The sequence below is a fragment of the Lissotriton vulgaris genome, chromosome 11 (assembly GCF_964263255.1).
Source record: "Lissotriton vulgaris chromosome 11, aLisVul1.2, whole genome shotgun sequence".
Classification (NCBI taxonomy): Eukaryota; Metazoa; Chordata; class Amphibia; order Caudata; family Salamandridae; genus Lissotriton; species Lissotriton vulgaris.
Window position 1 is genome coordinate 152898558 of NC_141699.1, and position 27115 is coordinate 152925672.

A 27115-nucleotide genomic window follows, 5' to 3' on the forward strand; every position below is an offset into this window, starting at 1 on the left:
GCAAACTCCCTTTTAAGTACCTTGTGATGAGTGGGAGGCTCAAAGTTGGGCCTTAGTTGCTAGATTATTTGTGTCTCAACTGATGTTTATTAGGTGTCGGATGACACATGAACAACAGAAGGTGGTTTGCTTGGTAAAACAGTGCACAACTTAGGACCTGCTCTGCCGCGAGTTAAGTAATAACTGAATACAGGACAACGGGACTCAGTGTATACACAGATAAATGTCCCAAAGACAGAATAAATATAACATAAACACACCAAGGTGCACTGATCCCATTTGGTAGTTTAGCTCTCAACATTCCTTGAAAACGATAAATGGCCTCTAGAGTCAACTATCCTTCCTCAAACCAGCTGAGAGAAGGAACACAAACTATGGAATAAATTAGAGAAAAACTATTTCAAACAGACACCGATAACCATCAACCAGTATGGAGACAGGCTCGAAATTGTATGAAATATAGTATTTCTGATAAGTTAATAAAAAATACCAAAAAGCACTATAAATATTATTGGTTATATAAAAAAAACGTAATACTTTCTAAGATCATATTTTGGGAAATTTAAATACATTTTCAATACAAACAACATAGGCCAAATACATTGTTAAAGGAGAAGGAGGATCCCCCTAAGCCAAGGCAGGGAAGTGTTAAATGCATAGCAGGAGAACACCGGGTACAATTAGGCTTTCAAAAAATTTAAAAACACATCTGAATGAGTGCTGGTAGTCCTTGAATCTAAAAGACTGACACACGGTAATCACAATGTGCATTTACACAGGGCAGATTGTGCCGTTTCTACGAGCTGTAATTAACAAAACATCATTTAATGGAACTTAATTGATCAAAAGTTCGATCCTGGGATCAAATGTCAGTCTTGAGCACTTAACTACCTGAGCCCATCTGCTGGCTTCAGTCAGCGGCTATACTGGGTCAGTTCAGACCAGGTCAGTGGTCAAACAGGTTAGATTAACCCCGCAAAGCTCCAGGCAGCAACTCCCAACGTGAGTCACAACCCCTATGCAGAAGCTCCATTAACAAACAAGCACACAAGAATATATTTTGAAGCTTATTCAAACTATGCTGATGAGCATGCCACAGAAGCTTCGAAAAACAAACATACCCATTTTTCTTTGGCAAGTAGGCTTCCATGTCAAAGAAAACATGCTTCCGCTCTTTGATGTGACTGCTGATTTGCTGTATAAGTTCAGCATCTTCAATAACAGCGGTTTGTTTGTGCCTGCATAAAGAAGACATTTAAAAACAGAGCAAACACTTTGTGTTATTAAAAGGGCTCATTTTCAGAGGAAACATTGAAGAAAAAATAAAAGTCAGAGGACGCTGCAGTGAACCGCAACAGAGATCATTCTTCACGCAACAGCGGTGCAACTAACATGGACCATTCATTTGGAAGCAGGCCTGCAGGGTGTACGACTCTAGAGTGAGCCAGTGGTCACAAGGACACATAGGTAGGCACTAGCCTGTTTTATGAATTACACAATGCTAAGCCTAACCACACAGGCATCAAAGCCTTCAGAGTTTGCAGAATCGAAGTATAGGCCTACAATTGCCTTTGCTCATTAATACAAACTGATGGGTGTGGGAAGTGGATGGGGTAAAAATGCACTATGTATAGTATGTTAATTCGGTAATTTGTGTGCACAAATCTGCTTCGTACTTCCAAATCCCAACCGGGGCACCCTTTTGTAATGTGCAAATCAAGCTTTCGTGAGGGCTTGGCGATCCCTTCAAGGGCGGGATGTTTTGGGGGCAGATTTGGAGGCAGTACCCCAGGCCACTGAACAGACTAGAATTTCAACAGGACTAATAACAATGGTCATTTCCACGTCCCACAAACCGGACGGTCCCTCCTGAAGGGACCCAGTCGAGTGGTGGAGCACAGAGGAGACGGGGAGTTGGATATTCACGGATGTGTGAACTGGTATTTCTGTGCCTGGAAACCAACTGAGGGATCGACAGAGCACGATATTTAACAGTGACGGGACATGGAAGGGGTAACAAGAGGGTAGGGACGAGCTTGGAGGGCCCCTCTTGGGGGGCCCCTATTGAAGGTCAACGAGGAGATCCCATGCTGCCTCGCATTTTAATTAATATCCTTTAGAGATTAAGGTGATGTTTGGAGGCAGAGAAAGAAGCACAGGCCCCTGATGAAGTATAAATAAAAGAAGAACAGAATTATTTCAGTAAATTCACATCAGAAATCAAAACAGACTACCCGGTATATACTGCTGGAGCATGGGTCTCATGTAGCAGAGAGGACACAAGTGCCCCACGCACTCCATTTAGTGCACGTTACTTAACAAAAATGTCATGATTCCGAACATTCCTAGTTGAACATGTATGACCGAGACAAACCACACTTATTCAAGTCTTCAATGAATATTACTTGGTGCAAAAGTGCAAACTAACATTTGGGGACAAACTGTTCATCGTACATGTGGGAACACATACAGTCTTGGTCAGATATGGAACCAGGCGGACAAGTTCAGTCCTAACAGGCTCTGACATGCATCGGTAAACTGGCCCACAAGAAAGTAAGAAGCATTCCCCAACAAGTTTGTCCCTTCAGTACACCTGGAAGGGTATGGTTTACGTGCTCTTTATGGATGGCGGCCTAGGGGAAATTTGCTTATTTAAATGTATGCAATACACCTTTGCTAATGAATGCTTTGCTTGTTCCCTGCACAGCTGCTGCAGTCTCAGCTCAAATACGTGGTGAGAAGAATTTGCCATACTTAGCTAAACTCATCGCCACTCGCACACTAACCACAAAACTCCACTACAGTGGCCAGGTCTTTCGCCATCTACAACTGGCATACAATGCCCTCATTTGCCAGTACCTTACTATAAAAGTTTTTAACTTGTCTTGAACTGCACGGGCTGAGACGCTGATGCAATACTTTCTCAACAATTGCCCAGTTAACAGATCGCAGTTTGCTTCTTGCTCGTGTTGGCTAATGTTAAACCTGACCCTAGGTTCTGTGCAAAGTTTGAAATTGTCAGAGCATGCTCTTTGGAACGGATGCTCACGGAGACAGCATATTCTGGTTGAAAGGCTAGTCTACGCACCAGGCCAAACCTTCTCAAACTCTTGAAACCTGGACACAGCTTGCACACATACAGAGGACTGTGTAATGCGGTTTGTGCAATGAACAGACGATCATACAATTGAAAGTTAGGCATGGTTGACAAACTTCCTCGAGCATTTAAAATATAGCATTATCTGTTCTGTTCTCAGAAAGGAATAATATTGAAAAACAGCTGAACCACCATATACCGACTAGCTGACCAGACTTGTTTTGTGGCTACTTGGGACCAGCATTTATCTCGTTTCTGGGCACTCCCAATTTTTGCCCAAAAAGTGAAACTGTGCAGACCGAGAAATCTCAGTTACCCTGGATCCAAAGATCACACCTGCATTAATCAAATACTGAACCAATACTTAACAGTCCTCTAAGCACACAACTCATTTTTACCATCTGGTGATTTATCTTTCCAAAAGAAAAAAATTTAAATGTTTGCTGAAGTGAATAATATTTAGCACTGATTCTCAATATTGATCACTTGTTCTCAGTAATAAATGCATGCTTGAAAACCTGTTTAATATAGTTTAGCAAGGATGAATAAAAAGCGAGCTTCAACATGCAGCACGTGTTTAGCAACAACTTGGCAAACCAGTGCTGAAATGCCTTACCCCCGGAGAGCGAAATGTATAGCGTAAGCGAAGGGCGCACTGTAAGGCTAGAGCAGTCATGCTCTGGGCCAGATCCGTATGAGATTTTCAGGATATCCACACAGTAACAATTATCATGCAATAAATCCAAATGGAAATCATTTATAGAGTAGGGGGTTGTCTTGAAAATGTGGCATGGATCCTACGTTTCTAAACCTACAGGCACCACTGAGACCGAGCCCAGTTGTGCAACAGCAAGCTGGACATCCATCCGTCTGAGCGGATCCCCATCATTATGTGCAATTCTTACTCATTGAGGGGAAAGGGAACTTTTGTGTCGGCGCCTTTAAGACCTTGTTTCCGAGGTATTCCACACCAGTGCTGCTACCTGCATTCCATGTTGGCTGCAGATCACGTTGAGCAAGAGGAACAGGAATTTCACAGCCTCAGGTGGCTTCAGGAAACGCACCCCGAAATGCGGAAAAATTGCACAAGCAGTAATTTAAAAATATACCTCTCTACGTTATTTTACTTGGTGTTTTACACTGTGCTTTATGCAACCCTCAGGCGGCGTCAACGGGTGAAGGAGGACAAGGGAGAAGCAAAAGAGGCACCAATAGAGGGGAAATTAGGGGATAGGTTGGGGGAAATATAAAACTAGCTCTGGGTGAACAACCTTTTTCAAAAATGCTAGCATGTCATTGGATGGAGCAGTGGTGCAATGGAAGTAGATAGCCTTAAGCGAGCAGGAGAGGTAAAGATGCAAGCATTAAAGGGCTGGAGGAAATCGGAGCTGGGTTGATGGGTTTGTAGAGAAAAGGCGGGGACTGCCTGTGTTAGAATTTGTGTATGTCATTCCATGGGCATCAATGCTCCCCCTTGTGAACAAGAACATATTCTTCGGCCAGATAGTTTTTCAGATGGTTGGTTATATTCAAACACACCTGTTTGGCCCAGCAATGCTTTCACAAAAAAGCACCTCTTTATCTAATCAAGCAAATTTACATACAATAGGTAGCAGAACTCTTGGGTTGGCTGACTAAGACTAGTATTCGGTCCTGAACTTACATCTGACCGTCAATGCTTTATTCCAATGCCTGCAGGTGCCAAGCAACCAAAAGCTGTCAGGTCTTTGTGGCACCATAGAACACATTGTGCTGGATCTTGTGTTCCTTTCCCCACATGTAGCTCTGCACTGGTAGCATAATTGAATCTGCTAAACACAGACAGGTATTTTTTTCCACCAAATATTCGTTGATGGTGTAAGTCAAACACATTTTTGGGGGGGGGTGGGAGGGGGGGGTACTGGGACCCTTATACCTACTATTCTATGGCTTGGATGCCAATGACATGAGCAGAACACCTTCTGTTTGAAGACGAGTGGCGGCCTGGTTACTGGACTGCCAGTAACATGTAAATTAAACTAGCACAGGTAATTGTACAAAGCGTTGTGCCACACTCACCTACTTCCAAAACAGAAAAAAAATATTTTAATCTGTGCCTACATTACCCTGTACTCCTGTACTTGATGGCAGCTAAAACACTGGATTTCGGAGTGGTAAGAGAAGGATTTTAAAGCTTGTGCTAGAATTTGTGAGGCTTTAAATTGGGCCTTGCCTGCAGCATTGAGCAGGAACTGAAAAGTATTTATTGGGCCAGTCTGCAACCAAGGAGGGTGCGAGCTGGGCAGCAACGTCCGTGCCACTCTGCACACCAGTTTCAGGTTAACTGATGAGGCTTGGGCCCAGAGTAACCTGACCAGGCTTTCCTCCTCCTCTCTCCTCGCACAGCTACATTTGGGAAAGGAATCAGACGGAAGCCATTTCCATTAGGTGCCCCCCACCTTCTGTGAGCCTCGAGCAGAACAGGGGAAAGCTGGTAAGATCAGGCGGCTTTTGCTGTGAAATTTCACGTTTGAATCTGTGCTTTGTGTGCAGCCCCGTATTTCTTCCTTTTTTAGGTCTCGGCTAGCGTAGGCTGCGCGCATGCGCAGTCTCGCTGGCGAGATTTAATGACTGAGTAGCGACGTTAGCCCCGCCCTTCTTCTCCATTGGCTGGCCTCCCAAACAGTGGCCAGCCATTGGAGAAGAGGTCCCAGTGGCGTTCTTCTTTGGATCTAAGCCCCGTCGTTTTCGGATTGGGGGGTGTGTTTTTGACATTCTTTCTAGGCTGTAAACAACAGTCAAAACACGCTCCCCAGTCCGAAAAGGACGGGGCTTAGATCCAAAGAAGAACGTCACTGACATTGCTTTGGTAGCTTTTTGGCGCTAATAAATTGCCGGCAATAGATGGGCTCATTGAAGCTGGTGCCAAAGGGACATCGCGGAGCTGGTAACAGTGCCTCCCCAGTTAAGGTTACAGTGGCGACCGTCTCTCCGAGCCCGTTGTTTCTCTCTCTCTATCTGTGATTTTTTTTATGAGAAAAGGCTTTTTCTCTATATTTTTAGGACGGCCTCAGTTGGGGGTTAATTTATAATTCCGTTATTTATGACATTTTGCCTGGCGTGCACGAGGAAGAGGCGTCGCCACAGCTGCCATGAGAGAGAGGAGGGCTGTAGGCACCGGTGAGTAATAGACCACGCCACCGCTACTGAGAACACTTTTGTTTCCATCCGCTCTCGGTTATTCGTCATTTTCTATTTTTTTTGTCGCGATACGATTTTTCTACAGGGATTTTTTTATTACGCATCCCCCCGCTTCACCTCCTCCGGCTGCCATGGGACGGACCCCCCTCTCCGAGGGGACGGGGGTGCTGAAAGCAATGGCGTGGCCGTGGCTGGCTGCCGTCGTCTGCGCCCTGGCATCCGTGCGAGGTAAGGAACCGCAATTTGCGCCGGGACACCTCCTAGTTGAGGTAGCTGTTCGCGCTATTGAAAAAACAGTATTATTATTATTATTATTATGTATATTTGATTGCATCAGCTGCATGAGCAGGAAAATGGAACAGTCCGTCAATAAATAACAGTAACGCAGCTCCCCGCCAATGGCGTAGCAGGAGTGCCATAGGTCTCAGGCAAGCCAGGGAAATGCCCGCCATCCCCCGCACAGAACCTTGTTAGGTGGCATAGGACAGCGTGCCCATCATAACTACGAGACCTGGTGCCACTGCACCTGCTGGACTAATTAGATCAGTGCTTCTAACCGCCACATCCACATCCACCACCACCACCACATCCACGTCCTCCACCACATCCACCTACACATCATCCACCTCCACATCCACCACCACCACCACCACCACCTCCACCACCACCACCACATCATCCTCCACCACCACATCATCATCCACCACCACCACATCATCCACCACCACATCATCCACCACCACATCATCCACTACCACATCATCCACCACCACATCATCCACCACCACATCATCCACATCAATCACAACCAACACCACCATGTGTGTGTGTGTGTATATATATATATATATATATATATATATATATATATATATATATATATATATATATATGTGTGTGTGTGTGTGTGTGTGTGGTGTGTGTGGTGTGTGTGTGGTGTGTGTGTGGTGTGTGTGGTGTGTGTGTGGTGTGTGTGTGTGTGGTGTGTGGTGTGTGTGTGTGTGTGGCTGTGTGTGTGTGTGTGTGTGTGTGTGTGGCTGTGTGTGTGTGTGCGTGTGGCTCTGTGTGTGTGTGTGCGTGTGGCTCGGTGTGCGTGGCTCGGTGTGTGTGCGTGTGGCTCGGTGTGCGTGGCTCGGTGTGTGCGTGTGGCTCGATGTGTGTGCGTGTGGCTCGATGTGTGTGCGTGTGGCTCTGTGTGCGGCTTTGTGTGTGTGTGGCTTTGTGTGTGTGTGGCTTTGTGTGTGTGTGGCTTTGTGTGTGTGGCTCTGTGTGTGTGGCTCTGTGTGTGGCTGTGTGTGGCTCTGTGTGTGTGTGGCTCTGTGTGTGTGTGGCTCTGTGTGTGTGTGGCTCTGTGTGTGTGGCTCTGTGTGTGTGTTTGTGTGTTTGTGTGGCTGTGTGTGTGTGTGTGTGTGTGTGTGTGTGTGTGTGTGTGTGTGTGTGTGTGTGTGTGGTGTGTGTGGTGTGTGTGGTGTGTGTGTGTGTGTGTGTGTGTGTGTGTGTGCGTGTGGCTGTGTGTGTGTGTGTGTGGCTCTGTGTGTGTGTGTGCGTGTGGCTCGGTGTGTGTGCGTGTGGCTCTGTGTGTGTGTGTGTGTGGCTCTGTGTGTGCGTCTCTGTGTGTGTGTGTGGCTCTGTGTGTGTGTGGCTTTGTGTGTGTGTGGCTCTGTGTGTGTGGCTCTGTGTGTGTGTGGCTCTGTGTGTGTGTGGCTCTGTGTGTGTGTGGCTCTGTGTGTGTGTGGCTCTGTGTGTGTGTGGCTCTGTGTGTGTGTGGCTCTGTGTGTGTGTGGCTCTGTGTGTGTGTGGCTCTGTGTGTGTGTGGCTCTGTGTGTGTGTGGCTCTGTGTGTGTGTTTGTGTGGCTCTGTGTGTGTGTGTGTGTGTGTGTGTGGCTGTGTGTGTGTGGCTCTGTGTGTGTGTCTCTGTGTGTGTGTCTCTGTGTGTGTGTCTCTGTGTGTGTGTCTCTGTGTGTGTGTCTCTGTGTGTGTGTCTCTGTGTGTGTGTGGCTCTGTGTGTGTGTGGCTCTGTGTGTGTGTGGCTCTGTGTGTGTGTGGCTCTGTGTGTGTGTGGCTCTGTGTGTGTGTGGCTGTGTGTGTGTGTGTGTGTGTGTGGCTCTGTGTGTGTGTCTCTGTGTGTGTGTCTCTGTGTGTGTGTCTCTGTGTGTGTGTCTCTGTGTGTGTGTCTCTGTGTGTGTGTCTCTGTGTGTGTGTCTCTGTGTGTGTGTCTCTGTGTGTGTGTCTCTGTGTGTGTGTCTCTGTGTGTGTGTCTCTGTGTGTGTGTCTCTGTGTGTGTGTCTCTGTGTGTGTGTCTCTGTGTGTGTCTCTGTGTGCAAATGCAATAGGTCTCGCATTTGCGAGAGATTAAGCTATTGGCATTGTAAATTACAAACCATTTATTTATCCGTTTTTAAAACCAACACATCAATAAAAAAGGTGTCCTTTACAATGCCAATAGCTCTAACGTTTGCAAAGGCGAGACCGTTGCATTGAAAATGCTTGTTTCTAAACTGTACTAAAGTGACAATAGACAGATTTTTCCCTGCCAAAAAAAGGGGAAATAAAGTTAATCCATAACTGTGTGTTAAGGATGCTCAATCGTTTTTGTGTGTGTTAAATTGTGTTTGGGAATCAGTATGTTAAGTACCCCTTTTTGGAGTGGTAGGCGAAGGAGTTTAAAGTATTTTAGTGACTTTAAATTGGGTCGTTCATATAGTATCGAACAGGGAGGAAAAAGCGTTTATTGACCAATATACAACCAAGGAGACAGATTGTGAGCTGAGCAGCAGCTTCCTTCCACCTCAGCACTCCAGTTTCAGGCTTTGTGATTGGACCGGGGCCTATAGTCACCTGAACAGGCCTTCCTCCTCCCCTCCCACCTTGCACAGCCCCACAAGTTTGAGTCCACATGATCTATCGAGCTATGGTTTCGATTTGCTTTTGGATGTGGGTTTTGATTTGTTGACAGATCTAGGGTTTCTACTGGCCATAGGACTTAGGGCTTGGTTTTCCATTGATCCCTGGATCTAGGGTTCCTATTGGCTCTAGGGCTTCCATTTTGATTGGTTCTCAGGGCTAGTGTTTCTACTGGGTCTAGGGTTTAGTGCTTGGTCCCCCTCTGGCTCCTGGGACTAGGGTTGCTATTGGCTCTATGGTTTAGGTGCGGATAGATTTCTAGGGGTAAGATTCCTATTGCTCTAGGGCTAAGCGCTTGGGTTCTTATTGGTTTCCAGGGCTAGGGTTTCTACTGACCTTAAGTTTTAGGGTTTGGTCTCCCATTGGTTCCTAGGGATAAGGTCCTATGGTTAGAGTTAGTATCTAGGTCATCTCATCACTAGGGATATTAAACAGTGGGATTAAGGCATCCAGGTAAAGGCCGTCAGGTTATGGGCGTTGTCTGTTTGGGCCTGGAAAGATCATAAGGTTACAATTTCTGTTTGCCGGAGGTTTTTCTGGTGGAGATGCAACTACTCATTTACAAAATCCATATCTGTTACTGTTTCATAAATGCTACATGTACTAAATGCACACCTCTCATATACATTCACTAAGTGAATGTAACTACTACTAAACCACCCCCTCAACCTTTTCAAAAGCAAAACCAACCACTACACCTATGCCACACAACCTACAAAGATTACACCAACTCTAAACCCACAACTCAAAAAACTGACAAACACAATGTCAATTGTCCGAAAAAAACTAAAAATCAAGGGAAGGCACAAACATATGACCACTAGGTTCCCTGATAGTACCTTCCCCCCACAGAACCCTCAACACCCCATTCAAATCACCCGACACCAGAGCCATTATAACACAACTATCATCCACAAAAAGCACACACACTCTCCACACAAACATCCATTCCACCTTCACCCCATGCTGCAACCAGACTACTTCCCAATGCAGTGACACCAATTACTCTATGCCCGTGTTTCTCCTCATTTACTACATCGCACAATAACCTCAAAACACCTTGGCATAACCAAGAAATAAACACAACTAAAGTGCTTATTCTTCAACACAAGCTCCATGAACAAAAATCACTTCAACATGTTTGACCTACTCATATAAATCACACCAGACTTCACCTTCATTACAGAAACAAGGCTCAGCAAAGACTTGCATTATCAACAAAAATTGTATTTGCAAAATAAGAGGAAGAAACCCGGTCGTCAACAATAAAAAAAAACAAATTCAAATTGAAGCACACTATGAACAACAATGTATTTTGATGATAAGGGGGGGAGAATATGCATACATTTGCCTCGCCCAGGGGTTCGACAAATTGTTTCCATCCAACTCACTCTGCTGAAGATACGCTAGATATCATAATAGCAACCTTAGCACAAGCCACATTTACAGATAACTCCTCAGTTAAGCTGGAGTGACAGCAAAAAACAACCCTCACAAACAATGGAAAAACGAGACATTCACTAATTCAACTCTCATCTTGAAGGTACCTCAACAACCATGTGAACAAAAGACATACACACCTTCTACAACTGGATCTCCATTACACTAGACAGATACTAATAAAGTACAGATCCAGGGTGGACCACAAAAAGACCACCACATGGATTAATGTTAGTATCAAAATCATGAAAACACAACTCCACATACTACAACGCAAGTGGTGAAAAACAAGAAATGAAACTGACAAAAGCACACTACACCACTATAGCAGAGAAATGTTTACCTAACTTTCAAAGTTAACAGAAGATAATGACTCAATGTCAGACCAACACTCCAGCTTCTGACCAGGCAAAGTCCGCTATTGTATCCATTTGGGATGTTCTAAACTCACAGTGGAAAAAGAACGGAGTGGCTGAACACTATTGCTTCTGGACTGATCAACTGCATTTGGCACAGTCCGCCACCACATGCTACTACAGACAATCATCACAGAGAATGTGAAAATGCTTTATAATGGATTGCTTATCTCAGAGATGGACAAAGTGTAGTTTACCAACCACCTTTCACATCAGCTCCTCAAACCTTACTCTGTGGTTTCACTCAAGGGGCTAAATATCGCCGCTATTATTCAACCTCTACCTAACCCCCTTACCAAACCTGATTAAGTCATTCAACCTCACCTGTTACAACTATGCATAGGACACCCAAATCGTTTTAAAGTAAACGGCCTGCAAGAACTCGACAACTCCAAACGTAAGGACTGCCTTCACATTCTAAAGATATGAATGATGGATACCCACCCACCTACAGTTCGACACCACAAAGACCAAAATCATGACCTGCTGATTATGGCTAAATACTACTGTTGGACCCGGCCCTTTTGGCAGGTTCACCCCAAGACTTTTTGCTTTTTCCTAGCCGGTTTCTGTGACCTGGTGTTGGTGATTTTAAGCCTCTGCGCACTTTTTCACTGTGGTACAGTGTAAAGTGCTTGAGCTCTCTGTGTATGTGTGGTGAGTGGCCTGCCCTCCCATAGGAATGAATGGGGAATATGTATGCCCATGGTAGTTCCTGATGTGTGGGGAGTGCAGGGTCGAGTTTGATATGTACGAACTCGTGAGACTGAATGCTGTGAAATGATATATGCGGCATGACTGTGTCTAGTGTAGAGGTGCCACTTTTAGAAGTTGGCATATTTGTGTAATTTGTGTCTGGCGTGTGATTGGCTGGTGAGCCTGGTCCAGGAGTGCCTGGGCCTGCTTGTGGATGGACTGTCTGGTTTGAGGGTGACAGGGGCTGGGGAGCCCCCGGAGGTTGTCTGAGTCAGCCCGTGTATGAAAGGCTGCATCTGCTGCCAGGGAAGTGGGAGGAGATGGCACCTGGGAGTGACTAGGGCTGTGCCTGCCTGACCACAATGCTGGCTCCACCTCCCGCTGGGCGACTGTCACCTCTGTCCCTGACACTGAGGAGAGTTCCCTAAAACCAGTTCTAGCTGGTTCTCACACTGCCTGCACAAAGACTTCAAAGACTTTTCTCTGTATAAGAAGGGGCTGTGTCCCCTTCCAAAATGTTCTTGTTTTCCGACTTGAATCCTGCCAGGGGCGTGCTGATGCTTGGGCCCAGGGGAATCTCTGGGCCCTGCCCAGCCCCATGACACCTGATGGACTTTCCTGTTCTGGGAGCTGTGGTACTCCCCCTTATGTCCTGGACTGCTGGGGTCCTGGACTGCTGAAGGACTTTGCTGCTCTGTTTTGGCATATAGCGCTTTGAAGCGCTTTATATTCTCCCCCAGCACTGGAGAGCGCTTTATTTTTAACAAGAGACCTCTTTTGCTGGACTGTGGACTTCCCGGAGCACCTGGGAGCGCTTGTTCTTTGTCCTGACGGTGTGGAGCGCTGTGTCCTGCCATTCGCGCTTGGGAGCGCTTTGTTTTGGCTGGGCTGTGTGGTTCCTGAGCGCTTTGTTCGTGTTCCTAGCGCTGCATTTGCCCCAAGCGCTTAATAGCGCTTTTATTTTTATATTCATTATCGAGGGAGCCCACCCCTCGGTGAAGTGATTCCCCGCCTGCCTGCCTAAGCGGGGCAGCGAACCGGAAGTGGTTGGCCGACCGGCCAATCCTGGCTCGACCGGCCGGAAGTCCCGCCCCGCAGCCCGAAGGGAAGACAAAGCATGGCGGCGGCGGCATGGAGGGATTTGTCCCGCGTGGCCAGGAGAGTCCCGGGTCCCAGGAGGGGGCCCGGGTAATGCCGCCTCGCGGAGCCCGCGCCGAAAGGAGTTCGCGAGAGTTGCGGGGCTCCCATGTCCAAGCGGGAGCCCCGGTGGAGGAGAGAGGCGAGCCCCGGTCTGGCTGGTGGAGTCTGAGCTGCCAGAGAGGAGCCGGGAGACCGAAGTGCAGCACCAGCGAGTTCCCGGTGAGTGAGGGGGTGTCTTAATCTTTGTTCTCAGAGCGGCCCCAGTTGGCAGAGGGCCGCTCCAGCGATCACGGGGACACTCGCAATTTAGAGCCCAGAGAGGCTCTGTGGCATTCGTTTTGAGCCCTGCAAGGCTCCAACGTGGGGGCATAATTGTTTAGAGAGCCTCTGAGGCTCAGAGGGCAAATTGGCTATTTCGAGCTAAGAGGCCCATGTGTGGAGGAGCCCACGAGGGGGCTCTGGGGGCTATATTAATTAGAGGGGGTGTCGGGGCACAATGCCGGTGCCCGCCCCCTCCTGCCTGCGAGGGATTTGAGCCTCGAGGGCTCCAGGGGCCTATAATTGTTTAAGAGCCTGTGTGGCTCCAACGTGCGCAGTTCAGAGCCTGTGTGGCTCCAGCAGTGGCGCAGTTTGCGCCTAAGGGTCAGTGAGGGCCCTGGCGCAGTTTTGTTGATCTCCAGCTGCCCAGCAGTTAGTGGGCAGCTGCACCGTTTAGGCGCAAGATGGAGAGTGAGTCCCTGAGAGGGACAGAAATGGCACAGAGGTGCCCGGCCAGTCACAGCTGCGCAGCACTTAGTGCCAGCTGCAGTGTTTAGGCCCTTGTGAGTGTTCTCAGGTGCCCAGCAAGTAGTGGGCACCTGCTACGTTTAGGTTTTGCGCCAATGGCGCACCCCTGACTGGCGCTGCTTGGCAGCGCGCCCTGACATTCTGGACACAGGGCGTCTTAGCCCCAACAAGGCCAGTTGGCCTAGGGACTGCCACAGGTGGTGGCTTATGTAAGTTTTGCACCATTGTATGGTTATTGCACCTCTGAATGTGTTTTCTTGCCTCATGTGTTATTCCTGCACCTCTGAATGTTTTTAGGCATCATGTGATTTTTGCGCTATTGTATTGTTCTGGCACCTCTGAATGTTTTTAGGCATCATGTGTCTTCCTTTTCCCTGCGCTGCACCTCTGAATGTTTTAGGCATCATGTGTCTTCTTGCGCTGCACCTCTGACTGTATTTTATTGCATCATGTGCTCTGTTCTGAACACCGCTGAATGTGTAGGTTTATGCATCATGTGTTTCCCTTGTCTTACACCTCTGAATGTTTTTAAGCATCATGTGTTTTTCCTTTATTACTCCTCTGAATGCGTTTCATGCATCATGGGTAATGTGTTCTTGTTTATACCCCTAGGTGCTGTGTGATACTTAGGTGGTTGTTCTTTTTAGTACAGGTGGTCCTAGTGAGGTCCTGGTTCCTGTTACCAGTGGTTACTGGTTGTGTGCCATAGTTGCTAATTTGTGCTGCTATGATTTTTATTCTTTATTATTCTTTATTCTAGAGTGCTATTTCTGATTCTGACAGTGGCCCACGTGGCCCTGTCTTGTGTACATAATCCCTTGTGAATATTGCCCGTGCCAGTTGGCACCATGTATATTGTGTGATACTATCTGATGTGTTTTTACAATACAAAAGTTATTTTATAATAACCTTGTGTGGAGTTCCTTTTGTGGTGTGCCTAGTATGTTGTTGCTGTTGTGTGCTGGCGCAAATGCTTTACACATTGCCTCCGAGTTTATCCTTACTGCTCGTGCCAAGCTACCAAGGGGGTGAGCAGGGGTTATCTTGGTGTGTGACTCCCTTGCCCAACTAGAATGGCGGTTTCTGCCTGGCTTTGGCGTCAGCCTTAACCTACCAGAAATAGCCAGTTCTAACAACTACCATATGGCCCAAGGAACTTGAGGCCTCTCCAGCATCAAAGGAATTCAGAAACATAGTAGTAACCATGGATTCAGACTTTTCTTTAATACCATATGTTAACATCATCGCGTGTGCCTTCTACACAATAAAAGCATCACATCTACCCATACCTTCGATGCCAAAAGAAACTGCAATCTATGTTAACTTTCGTAAACATCAAGCTTGACTATGCCGAAAGCCTATACCTCGGCACACCCACATTCATCATAGGCAGCAAAATACAACTCATTCAAAATGCTGCCGCAAACTTCTAGGTCACCCCAAAGAATGCATGAATCTAGTCTGCCAGTCACTCCACAGGCTACCTATAGTTAGAAAAATATATTTCAAGGCTCTCTGCATTGTCCACAGAGCCTCACAAGGAAAAGGACCACTGTAGCACCAGATTAAATCCAAGCAATATACACAAAACAAGGTACTGTGCTTCATATTTGCACCACAGATCATCATACCCGTTGAAATCGATGGAAGCCACTGTTTCTCCATAGCAGTCAACATACGAAGATTCCACTAGCATATACACTTAAGAAGACAGTTAGAAACATGGCTATTGCCAACATAATTACATCATCCCTAGGATAGAATCTGGAAGGACAATCACACCTTCAAGTTCCATCTTTACCTTACAACCCACAGATAGAGAACAACCCAACCAGCAAACTACTTTCGATATGCAGGTAAGCTAAAGAAGTGCTGACCTATAGTTTGCCTGGATATTATATAGTTAGGTCAGCCAACTGTAACTTACCCCACTTATAGTCACATAAGAAACAAAACTGCTATGGGGCTTGTCCAATACCATTATTGTACCGGCCAATAAATGAGTCATCACCAAATTAACAGGTGTGGTATAAATAAAGAGAACTGTCACACACTGATGGTTTATTGGAGGAATGTAAGTCTAGCACTACAGGTCCCAACTACCTACACACTATGACTACTTCTTTACATCTCAAAATGCAATATGGAAAGATATTAACAAAGCCCATTTCAGCAGATTTCCCCACTGTTTTCTCTCTCCAACCATGCCACCTCAAAACCAAAACTATAAACAAAATGTTAGTTTGAACAATTCAGTTCAGTAACCAGTTAAGTAGACTGAGCACAAAAAAAACAATAAAAGGGACCTGCAGAGCTGCTCAAAGTTGCCAGCATACTGAAAACCAAAAAGTGCACGTTTATCTTTCACACCTCATCATAAACCATAATGCCAAATGCTGAGTCCCTGAACACCATAACCTCCCCTTGGTGGTCATCACACACAATATGTAAACACCGCCCACTTAGGTTTAAAAACAACATCCATCAAACCACACAATGTACATGGCAACGCTTGCTGCTAAAGTAGGCAAGCTCTGCAGTGCCCCCACACAGAGGTAGTAAGCGGTATATAAATGCTGTAATACAATACTTTGGTATTCGCTAAATACTAAACTAGTTTTGGACATGTGTGCCCGATGCAAGCCCACCCGCTCACAGCTGCCTCGAACGATTGCTCATGTTGTCCTTTTTATGGGTCAAACTGCGTTTAGCTATCGACAGAGAAGGAAAAGTACTAGGCCAAGCCGGACGCTCTCGGCTCTCGCATTACCTCCGCAGGCTGTACTCCAAGTCTTTCAGCCGCCTCTTGTGTTTGCTTATGGAGCTGCTGCAAGCTGTCTGAAGGACATTGAGTTCTTCAAGCTTCTGCCTGTATACCTTGTGAGATTCCTGCAGGAAGCAGAATCAAAAATATATCCTTTTTAAATGCACATGATAACAAAATAGGTATTTAAATGCAAGTGACAACTCTGTATGAATGTGAAACTATCACACTGATGCACTGAATTCTAGCCTGTCAAAGCACCACAATAGTAAAGGCAGGTAAGTAGATTGTGAGATGTTAAACAGACACTGCACAAGGAAATAGACAAATAACATAAATAGGTGTTAAAGTACATTTTTGCAGTATGACGAGAAATGATTCTGAAACAATTTCTAGCTAGAACAAGGATTCTAATTTAGGATAATGTCAGTTCATTCAGAGTATAAGGGATTCGTGCCTCATTTACATAATGCAGACATGGATCGAGTTTTTTTTTTTAATTTCAGACCGTGAATAGCATTTGACCTGGTTTGCATCTGAAAGACATGTAGCAGCTGAACGTGAAACTGGGGGCTAAGGTAGACTAATGCGGTTCCCATTACAGGTTAACAGTCTCGGAAACAGTCAATTTAGAGATCTGGACATCAGGGTAAACCTCTGTCTGACTGCCATTTCATTTCGAGTGTGAATTCACTCGGGGGATGCCTATACATGGATCCATTTTCCGGACAAAAATTAATGTCAATGAATCATATTCTGCACAAAATCACAAACATATGTTTCTCAGTCCCAACATATCATAGTTTGCTTTGGTGTTCTATATAGACAATGTACAGTCCTCAAAGAGCAAACAACAAGCAAAAGCAAGCGAAGCTAGAAACAAAAAAGTCAATGAAAACATAGGCACTGGCAGCATAAGACTTGTGTCAATCATGTGTTTGTGACTTACCACCTTTTAGAAATAAGCCAGTGCAGAAAAGGTTCGCCTCTGACCCCATCTACAATCTGCCGTTTTAATGATGTCACCAAAATGCCACCACCGGAAGATCCCAGGGACGGGACACTACATCACCATTGTAAGACTCACAGAACAAAATACCAACACTGGGAGATCACATGCATGGGACATCACCATCAAAACGACCACAGGCACAAAATATCGCCACAGTGACATACAGGTGTACAAAATATTATGTTTTAGTGTTCCAATGTTCAAAGCATCAACTTTTGATGATTCCATGCCCGAAAGCATCACAATGGAAAGCGAATAATTAAAATATCTTCCTGGTGATTACAATAACATTAGACCATCATTTTTATTTTATTTATTTATAACATTTTATATAGGACGAACATTACCCAAGAACGTATCAGAGCGCTCTACAAGTGGTAAGAAAGGAAGAAACCGCAAAATCAAGAGCGGAACAGGATGTGTTAGGTCCCAAAATGAGGCAGGAAGCCACCATAGGAACCAAGCAGCCCACAAAATATACATGATCATAGAAGTCCAATACTTTTCATGGGTGCAGCAAACACGGGTTTATGTGGTAGGCTACTATAGTACATGAGCCTTACAGCAAGAACTTGTTAATTAGTAGCACTTTTCCTTCTTTTTTAAATGACACGAGTGACTTCCCAGAATCCATTAAATTGATGTACCACTATATAGATGATTCTATGAGGACTGGGATTACCATTTCTGAGAATATTTCAACATTGAAAGCAGTAAGTACCAGGCTAAACGTTTGCGTAAGTGGTATTGTTATGTATGCATTAGATAAGGGGCAGTGTTTGGTTTAAGTGAAGGGTAGAGTTATGGTTCGTATTATGTTTGACGCTGGGGTAGACTTATTCTTCAGTTTAAGGTCTGGTAACTGTTATGGCAAAACCCTAATATTCACCATAACAATGCGAGAGCCCCCAGGCATATATCACAGGGGTGATTACATCAGGCACAAGGTACCACTTTTGTGGCAATTTCTGGCACAATATATCAAAAGCAAACATATCTTCAATGTAATTTTTCCAGACACAAAATTAGCAATATGCCAATGCGCATATGCACAAAACATCAACAATGTAATGCTCCCAGGTGCAAACCACTACCACAGGAAGATCCGTCATACACATCAAAAATAAACAGCCGCATACACTACATGTCACTACGGAGATTACCAAATGCACACAACATTTCCTAATGCAATATTCCTAGGCACAAAACATCACAACTGGGTTGATGGCATGCTGGAATTATGCCAGATACAAAATATCACCATCGTATAAAATTTCCAGCACTACATATGAACATTATGATTTGCCCATGTACAGAATACTGCCTATGATAAAGCCAGGCAAAAACTGTAAATCCTTTGCACAAATTATCATAATAGTGCTGGGCACATGCAAAAAAAGAAAAAGTTTGACTGTAATGATCTCATGTATAAAAAAAAAACGAGATGATCATGTATAAAAAAAAATCAATAAGATGATCTAAGGCTCAACAAAGCACTGGAGAAACCACATGTGTAAGACATCACCTATGTAAGCAGATGTGCAAACCATTACCAGCATGGTGATTCCACGCACAAAGAGTGGTGATACAAGCCACACTAACACTAAAGAACATTCGATTCTCTATAAAACATCAAGACATTCTAGGTTTTGTACATCAAAGATGTTTCCTGTCCAGGACAAAACTGTTTCAGGTATTATTTTCGAATTCAAACAATTTTAAAACCATAAAGATGGTACCTCCCACAACCAAAAGATATGAATGAGCCAAATACAGAGGTCTCTCATTCTTTGGGTTCTAAGGAGCTACAAACAATGTGGGCATTGCGTATCTCTGATTTAGCGCCACTTAAGTAGGATAAGAATTACACACAGGACAAAGTACCCAGAACCACACACGATCTGGAAATCATACTGGGTGAGGCAAGGGACAGAAGGCAATGTATAAGGTCAAAGAATTTCTAGGCGGCTTTTAACATTCGGATTCTGTATAAAACCTGAAGATGCCTGAAGGCTTCTGAAACAACCCACCCATTCTAAACCTACACAAGCCAGGCCTATTATTTCACCCAGGACATATTCTCTTCCTAACAGCCGAGGGCTGCCCCCAGCAATAAAAAAAATTAAATAGAAAACCATATTTATGTACAACCTATAAAGACAGAGCAAGTTTTTTTTTTAGCAGATCTTTGCCATAATTTTAAGTGAAAGTCACTTAAAGACTTGGAACGGAAGGGAGGGAAGGAAGGTCCTTTGATAGAATGTGTAAAGGTGGGGGCGGGGTGAGGAGCTGGCTCCATACCTAAGCAGGAATGTCTGAATAAATTATGCCGTGGTGCTCCATAGAAGGGAATAGTGCAGCAATGTGTAGAAGTGAGGGTTTGGTGAAAAAAGAGGAGGGCAGTGACAATATATACATACAAAATGCATACAAGGCCTATCCAGCCTTATACAAGGCTACAAATTAATTTACAGAACCATAATCTTATATTTGGCTCAGTGAAAAAACACTGTTGTCCACATTTGGAATAGAAAATGGAGCTGTCGACGTTTCGACCCAGTGGTAGTGTAGGGTAGCCTAAATCCTTACAGTAGGGTCTTCATCAGGACTGTTGTGGGCACATAAGGAGAAGTGAATTACCTTTAGCTTATTAAAATAAAGAAAAATGATTGCAACACAAATTGCAAAAGGAATGTATGCAAAACATAGGGTGTGAGAAATTACCCGGTGTCCACCTGTGTCTACGGTGAACAAAAGGTAGAAGCTGGGTAGATCTTAATGACGGAGCTTGTTTCAGAAGCTGCCGCATGGCATAGTTACTTCAATAAAGTGATAGAAGGAAAGCTTATATTAATCTCAGTCACTGGCAAAAACACGATCATCATCGTACTAGTGCAGGGTTTTTTACCCACTCTTCCACTCTAGACAGAGGCCAGCCACATGCAAATCAGTTTGCGTCTCCTCCAATTGGAACAGTCTAGCCTGACCTGCCAAACCTAGCCTGCTGCAGATGAGAACATAAGCAATACGACTCTAGTTTGGGCCTACTTGAGTAGAGTCTAGAGAGTGTGAGCTTACCCTTTGAAACCTCTACTGAGCACTGATCCTATTCACCCTGGTGACGGGGTCATCCTTGGACGCTGCTCACTGAAATACATCAGCAGAGGCAGTCAACTTCTCTGTTCTCAAGTCTCTAAACACTGCCCACTGAAGGTAGGCAGGTGGAGCATCTACCTACTGTGCAAGTTACATACACACTTTTTGTGGACCACAGCCAATAAATAAGGGACAAGGGCTTTTCCAGATAATACATACAGTGACAAGTGTTTGCCCACCACACTCATCATTAACAGAGTATGTTTCAGAACAAATGATAACTTGGAGCATACGCTTTCTGGCCCTGCTCCCAATATGTACAAGATAAAAAACGTTATAGAGGCGTTATCCTAACATGTGGTTCGGCATCTTCCTTCAGTTTTACAAGTTGATTAACAATAAAGTTCAGAAACAAACAAACAAACAAAAAAAGGGTTTAGCCAATAATATAACTATCATTTTACCCATTACTGTCATTTATACAAATAAGGAAAATGTAGTATATTTGCTGAGACTCGTGACTCTGAATGGGCTTGTTACACAAAGGTTACACAAAGGCTGGACCTCCAGCACCACATTTCATAACACTCCTGGACCTGTGGAAGTTACAGAATACGGACTGCCCTACTGATTAAAAGAATGTCTTGCTGTCTGAGAAGGAATTCTGGACCTGCTTACCTACATCGCAGGCTACCTAGAGTGACTTTAACCCCTTGCCCGCGGCCGGAATTTCGCTCCTGTGCGGCACATTCCGATCGCGGGCGTGGTCATGACGGCCCCCAGCCATCATCAGCACACGAGACTGTGTGCCATGACGGCCGGGGGCCATCATCAGCATGGAAGGGGTTAAGGGTCAGTAGGCTGGCCACCGGTCTGAGGTACAGAGAAAAAACAACCTTCACAGGTCTCCCTGCAACTGCCGATCTGACCTGCTGCAACTAAACCTGCCTGGACCTCCAACTGGATCGGTCTGAGCTCTGCTGGCCTATGCTGGGGTGAGTCCCTGATCCGCAAGAGGTGCCTCCCAGGTCCTGGACCCTTTGCTGGCATCAGAGTGTACTTCTCCTAAAGAAAAGGTGAAAATCCTGTAGCTGCTCCTACTACTTTGCTTTGCATTAGATTACAGAATGAGGGCATGCTGGTTACTCTACCCAAAGAGACAATGGATTATGTTACTCTGTATTTGAATACGGAATGAGAGAGCTTAACTTTGTTTAACCTTCAGTCATTTAGTGATTACTCCAACTGTCTTACTGTGTGGTAGATTCCAGAAATATTGCACTGCCTGCTTCATCCTTCTTTAGATTACAGAAACAGATTATGCTGTGGCCCCCCTGTGGTGCGTCTGAAACCAAGGCTCACACTGACAAAGGATTTAGTTGTGCACTGGCAAAGTGTCCCCAGAACTGGTTTGAACTGGGCTCAAAGCCCCTTGGACAAAGGGATCAAAGATATTTTGGGGTAGGAAGATGACTATATATAATATACCAAAATAAAGTATAGTGTGCACAGAGTCCAGTGGATTCCCAAAGGTAGGCCGAGGTAAAAGTAGATAATACCTTTTTGATAGTGTGGGTGAGCAGTAAGACTTTATCAGAAGGTATTGTTAAGCATTTATTATACACAGTCAGGCAAAAAATTATGTCACCCACTCTAAGACCAAACTCAGACCAATTTGTTTGTATAAAAATATTATTTAGTTGTGTTTTATTTTCTAGAACCAAGCCAGGCCTGGTACAGGTAAGTATACTAATACTTTGCAAGTATAATGCAGATAAATACAGTCTAAATGCAGTTGAATGAAATTGGATTGGTTACAGGTAAGTCATTTGTTTATAAAGCAGTTAGAATTACTTATCAGATTAGTGTGTACGTTACTTTTCAGATTACTTTTTAAGTACATTTTTCTACTCAGTGCGATATGCCTAGATATCACACTGATAAAAGGTAAGTAAATCAGTTTTTGTAAATATGTAGTTTCTTATGGTTTCATACAATCCAACTCCATACTTACAACACTTTTCACAATGCAGTCCTATGTGAGAAAATCAGGTTAACTGTAAGTACTTCGGTTTGGGAGTTAGTTTTCTGGGGTTAGAACTAAGGTTCCCCCCAGGGTCAATTATGCACACGCAAAGCACCTTCAACGGCACTAGGGCGGCCGGGTGCAGAGTGCTGAGGCCCAATTTTATCCAATGGGGGATAGAGGGCCTCCGGTTGGTGGCTGCTCACGAGAAGGCCACAAGGTTGTGGGAGCAAAGCTCATGGACTTGGGCTCGGGACAAAAGGGGATTCGATTTAGCACACAAGGTGCACCTACAGCAGCACATGGGTGGCAGGTGCAGGGTGCTGTTTTGTCGTTGGGTGTCCTGTTGCTTTCAATGGGGATTATCCAGTTGCAACAAACACTGGAGGACGAATAACTTCTGGAGTCGACCACCAGTTGGAGATGTAAGCTGGGATGTCTTGGGATGCCCAAGGCTGTGGGACGTTGGGTGCAGGGGTGTCTTTTGGCATTGAGTTTTTCTTACCGGCTCCAGTCGCAGTCAGGGGAATCCTTGAGAAAAGGGCTGCAGGCATCAGTTGGACACTTGATGTGTGTCAGGGATCACCAGATCCAAAGTCAGGATTGCCGGGGAGACCTCCTTGTGGTGTAAGGCCACTCAAACTCGGGCCGTGGGCGTCTGGTGCAGACTTGGGGATTTAGCCGGAGCCAAAGTCTGATGGTGAGCAAATCGGGTGCTCACGGGAGACAAAGTCTGGTTGGGAAGGCAGGGCAGATCCTCCGGGTTCTGAGGGGCTGTTGGCTGCATGACACACCAGGATTTTACTGGAGCAGGTCACGGTCAGGACAGGCAAGTAGGGATGGGGCCAAGTCAGTTGGTGTCCTCCTCCTCTTCTTCAGGAAGGCTCTTCTGTCCTTGTTTCTTCTCGTCTAAGAAGGCATGGTTCTGGGTTGCCCCTAAATACTACATTTAAGGGTGTTACACATAGTTACAGGTCAGCACCAATGGGCCCCTTCCTTGGGGTGGGTACACCCCCTATAATGCCACCCTTCATTGGGAGGGGACATAAGCCTCATTCTGGTTGGCTGGATCCCCCCCATTTGCAAGATGCCGGGGACTGAGAGCTGTGCTTCATCTCGCCTCCCCCACCTGAGGGGTGGGGTTGGCAAAGGTGGGTACACCTCTGCTCCTAATGTAGTTTCCCCGACAATTCTCTCGCCCACAGTGGGGGTCAGAACCAGTGGGGGACAGTTGTTGGGAGCAGTAAATGGCTGGGTTAGCTCACAGAAGCAGCAAGCCTTTGAAGATTCCCCTTCTTGGACCCTGCCCATCCTGGGGGAGGAGCTTGGCACCTAGACCCAGTATGTGCTTTGTTTCAGGACCCCGAGAACAGCAGGCTCTCGACCCAGGGGTCCAGAAACATGTCTGGTGGTGGAAGCTGGTGAGCAGCCCCTCAGCATGGTCACTAGAGTTAGGTCGTTTTTCTGGGGGCATCTCGAAAATGCCCTCCAAGTGCTTTTTTTCATTAACATTAAATCCCACACTGGCATCAGTGTGGGTTTAATGTGCTGAGGAGTTTGATACCAAACTTACCAGTTTTCAGTAAAGCCATTATGGTGCTGTGGAGTTCGTAATGACTTACTCCCATACCATATACTCTTTATGGTATTACTGCACTTATAATGCCTAAGAATTGACTAAGACAATGGAGGGGTACATGTACCCTCACCACTGGTATGTGCACGAGCTAGAGGGGTGGCTTTTCTATGCGAGGGCAGTGGATTGTAGGCATGGCACACAGGGATATGTGCCATGTCGACTCTTCACTTTGTTCTGCACCAAAACACGCAGCCTGCAATGGCAGTGTGTATGTGTATAAAGGTACATGGCCTCTAAGGGTGGCACAATATGTGCTGCAGCCCTTAGGGGCTTCCCTGATCACAGTGCCCTTGGTACCCCTGGTATCTTTTAACAAGGGACTTGCATATGGCCAGAGAGTTGTCAATTGGGTTTTGCAACTACACAGTTTAGGGAAAGAACGTAGGACCTGGGTACCTGGTTGGCAGGAACCCAGGGCACACTCAGTAAAAGTACAGCAACATTAGGCAAAAGGTGGGGGGCAATCATGCAAAAAAAGGGACACTTTCCTACAGCAGATCACTTCAACCTGCACTCAAATACAAAAGATTAGGTTTACCTTTCTTTGCAATGGATTACAGCGAGTGATTACTAGGATTGCTTCATCCTCCATTAGATAAAATTATGTACATTGCCTTCCCGAGTTAGATCATCGAAGACTACCTTATCTTGTAATAAAGGCAACCAGTCCCATTAATTTAGTGTTTTAGTATGGAGAAAGTGATTTCCTCGCTTATGTGACCCTTTGCTATATTAAAAGTAAATAGCGCTGGTTTCTTCACCCAGTGCTAGACTACAGGAAGATACTCTGATCACCTGTCATGCACTTATTTACAGGAGGTGACTGCTCTGATTACTCAATAAATGATAACAGACTAGGATCCCTCCTCATTGCTTTTTCCTGATTGTGCCTGCTGGAGATGACTTTGATTGCCCAACCCTTCCAAGGATAACAGACAGAGGGTGGAGGGGAGAGTGGCTTTACCTTGCATCAGAGGTTATAGCAGGTCATTGCTTGTATACTTTACCCTGCGTGTGTTAAAAACTTTAGTGCCCTAACTAGCATTTGATTAGAAAATATTACTCTCTGTAGAATAAGCTATACTTGATTTCAGGAGATTACTAGAAATTTTTCCCCATTTACTAGTGTATGGAAGCAAATTACCCCGATTAATTTATCTTGCAACAGATCACAAAAGAAAATAGGCTGATATTTCACCTTGTATAAAATAACAAGTTTATCTAATTTCTAGGCCTCACAATAGACCTCAAAAGTAGATTGCTGGAATTTCTTTACCCTAAACTAGATGGGAGTATAGAGATTGCCTGGTTATTTTAAACTTTGATGGGCAATAGAAAAGAACAGAACGCCAGTACTTATATTGATGAAGTGTGTATTAGATAACACAGAAGGAAATCGTCCCAATTTCACTATCTGACAGAGATTTCACATGAAGGGCTAGGGCTTACAGAACCCAAATGCAGCCAGTAGCGTACTGGCACCTGGTAGTCTTGATAAGCCAGTTTCCAGGAAAATTCCATTAAATAGAGGAGCATTCAATCTTAGAAGGCATCCAGGTATTTTCTATTTGTTATGGTTAGAAGGCTAAAACACAGTTAAGCAAACAGTTCCACAGCTCTTAATGAAATATCAACAAACATGAGAAGCTGCCAAACATATGGAGTCCACCTAGAAACACTGCCTTATGCCCACTCTATTGTTCACATGCGCAACCAGATTACCTGAACATGACATAAAGCGGGGGCAGAAATGCTTCTGTACAACCAAAGCACTCATCAGGCAATTGCGACATGTTGTTAGTGACTACATAATACCAGCATTGCTCTAGACAGACAAACTAACATGCAAACAAAAAAAATCAGGAACTATATAGCAGGCAAGGGGATACTGGTATAAAGATGTTGAAAGCAAAATAATGCAGTGTTTTGCTCTGCACTGTCTGCAAGCCAGAGGCGATCGCTCATGTCCTACCTAACATGACAATATTTTCAGAGCTGCAAGACAGCTGGCCAGTCTCGATCTAGGTGCTTATCAGGTGATGTCACCTACCACAACAACGATGACAGCCTATACCAGTGTCACTCATGACGTCTTCAAAAGCTAAATGCTTTGCTTGGGTTTCATTAGCACTCAGCTGCTTTGCTGGTGCTATTGCCGAGAGAAACAGCAAAATTTTACTCACATTTAATTCAATATGAGCTTTACAAAGGGTTCCTAAGCTTTTGATAAAAAGGCAGGGCTACTCTTGGTTTATGGATTGGAGAGTTCGCCTCTCAGGACAGTAAGGAGGTTAGAATCTGGAATTATGGAGAACTGCATTACATGCCAGATTTTCGGGTTTATTAATTCTAGACTGCAGCGCTCTACACTTTGCACAATCCCTGCGACTCCTCTGACCCATTGAACACTAGGCGTATGGTCTGCAGAGTGTGAATAAGAGCTGGGAGAGGCTGACTGCACAAGGTCACCATGAAACTAATTGTACAGAATAACCACAATGGCCCATGTGTGGACTTTATACACAGGTTGCTTTCTGACCTCCAAGTTGGGAAGGATTCCAAGGGGCACCGCACTGCCCCCATCCACCCTCGACAGGGACTTTACCTGCAGCTGCTGGAACTCGTCCTCCAACTCCCCCCAGTCCGCCCGGCATCTCTCCAGAGACATGGCGGGGCTGCAGGAGGACATCCTGCACCGCTAGCACCCGGCCTCCGCAACAGCTGCTTCAGCGCGCGCGAGGCGCGTCACCATCGCTCGCGTGCACACCCCGTCTCATCGACAGAGACGATACACCACATGGCGGTGCCTCAGCAGAGCATAGCGCCGCCATGTTAGAAACACCGCACGACCTTTGGTTGGGAAAAGGCTTGTCACTTGAATCCATATTTTAGTAAAATTTGTATTATATTGATCCACAT

General features: G+C 45.3%; 1 protein-coding gene across 2 annotated transcripts in view; it reads right to left on the minus strand.

Annotated features, from left to right (window-relative positions):
* TMEM120B (transmembrane protein 120B) overlaps positions 1 to 27001 on the minus strand; it is a 119859-nt gene extending 92858 nt beyond the window's left edge. For both annotated transcript variants that reach the window (XM_086942991.1, XM_086942990.1), the window contains exons 1-3: positions 26802 to 27001; positions 16430 to 16548; positions 1122 to 1238 (exon numbers count right to left, since the gene is read on the minus strand). In XM_086942991.1, coding sequence (XP_086799117.1) covers positions 1122 to 1238; positions 16430 to 16548; positions 26802 to 26885 — 320 coding nt within the window. In that variant the 5' untranslated portion in view covers positions 26886 to 27001. The remainder of the gene's footprint in view (positions 1 to 1121; positions 1239 to 16429; positions 16549 to 26801) is intronic.
* Between the last annotated feature and the right edge of the window lie 114 nt (positions 27002 to 27115).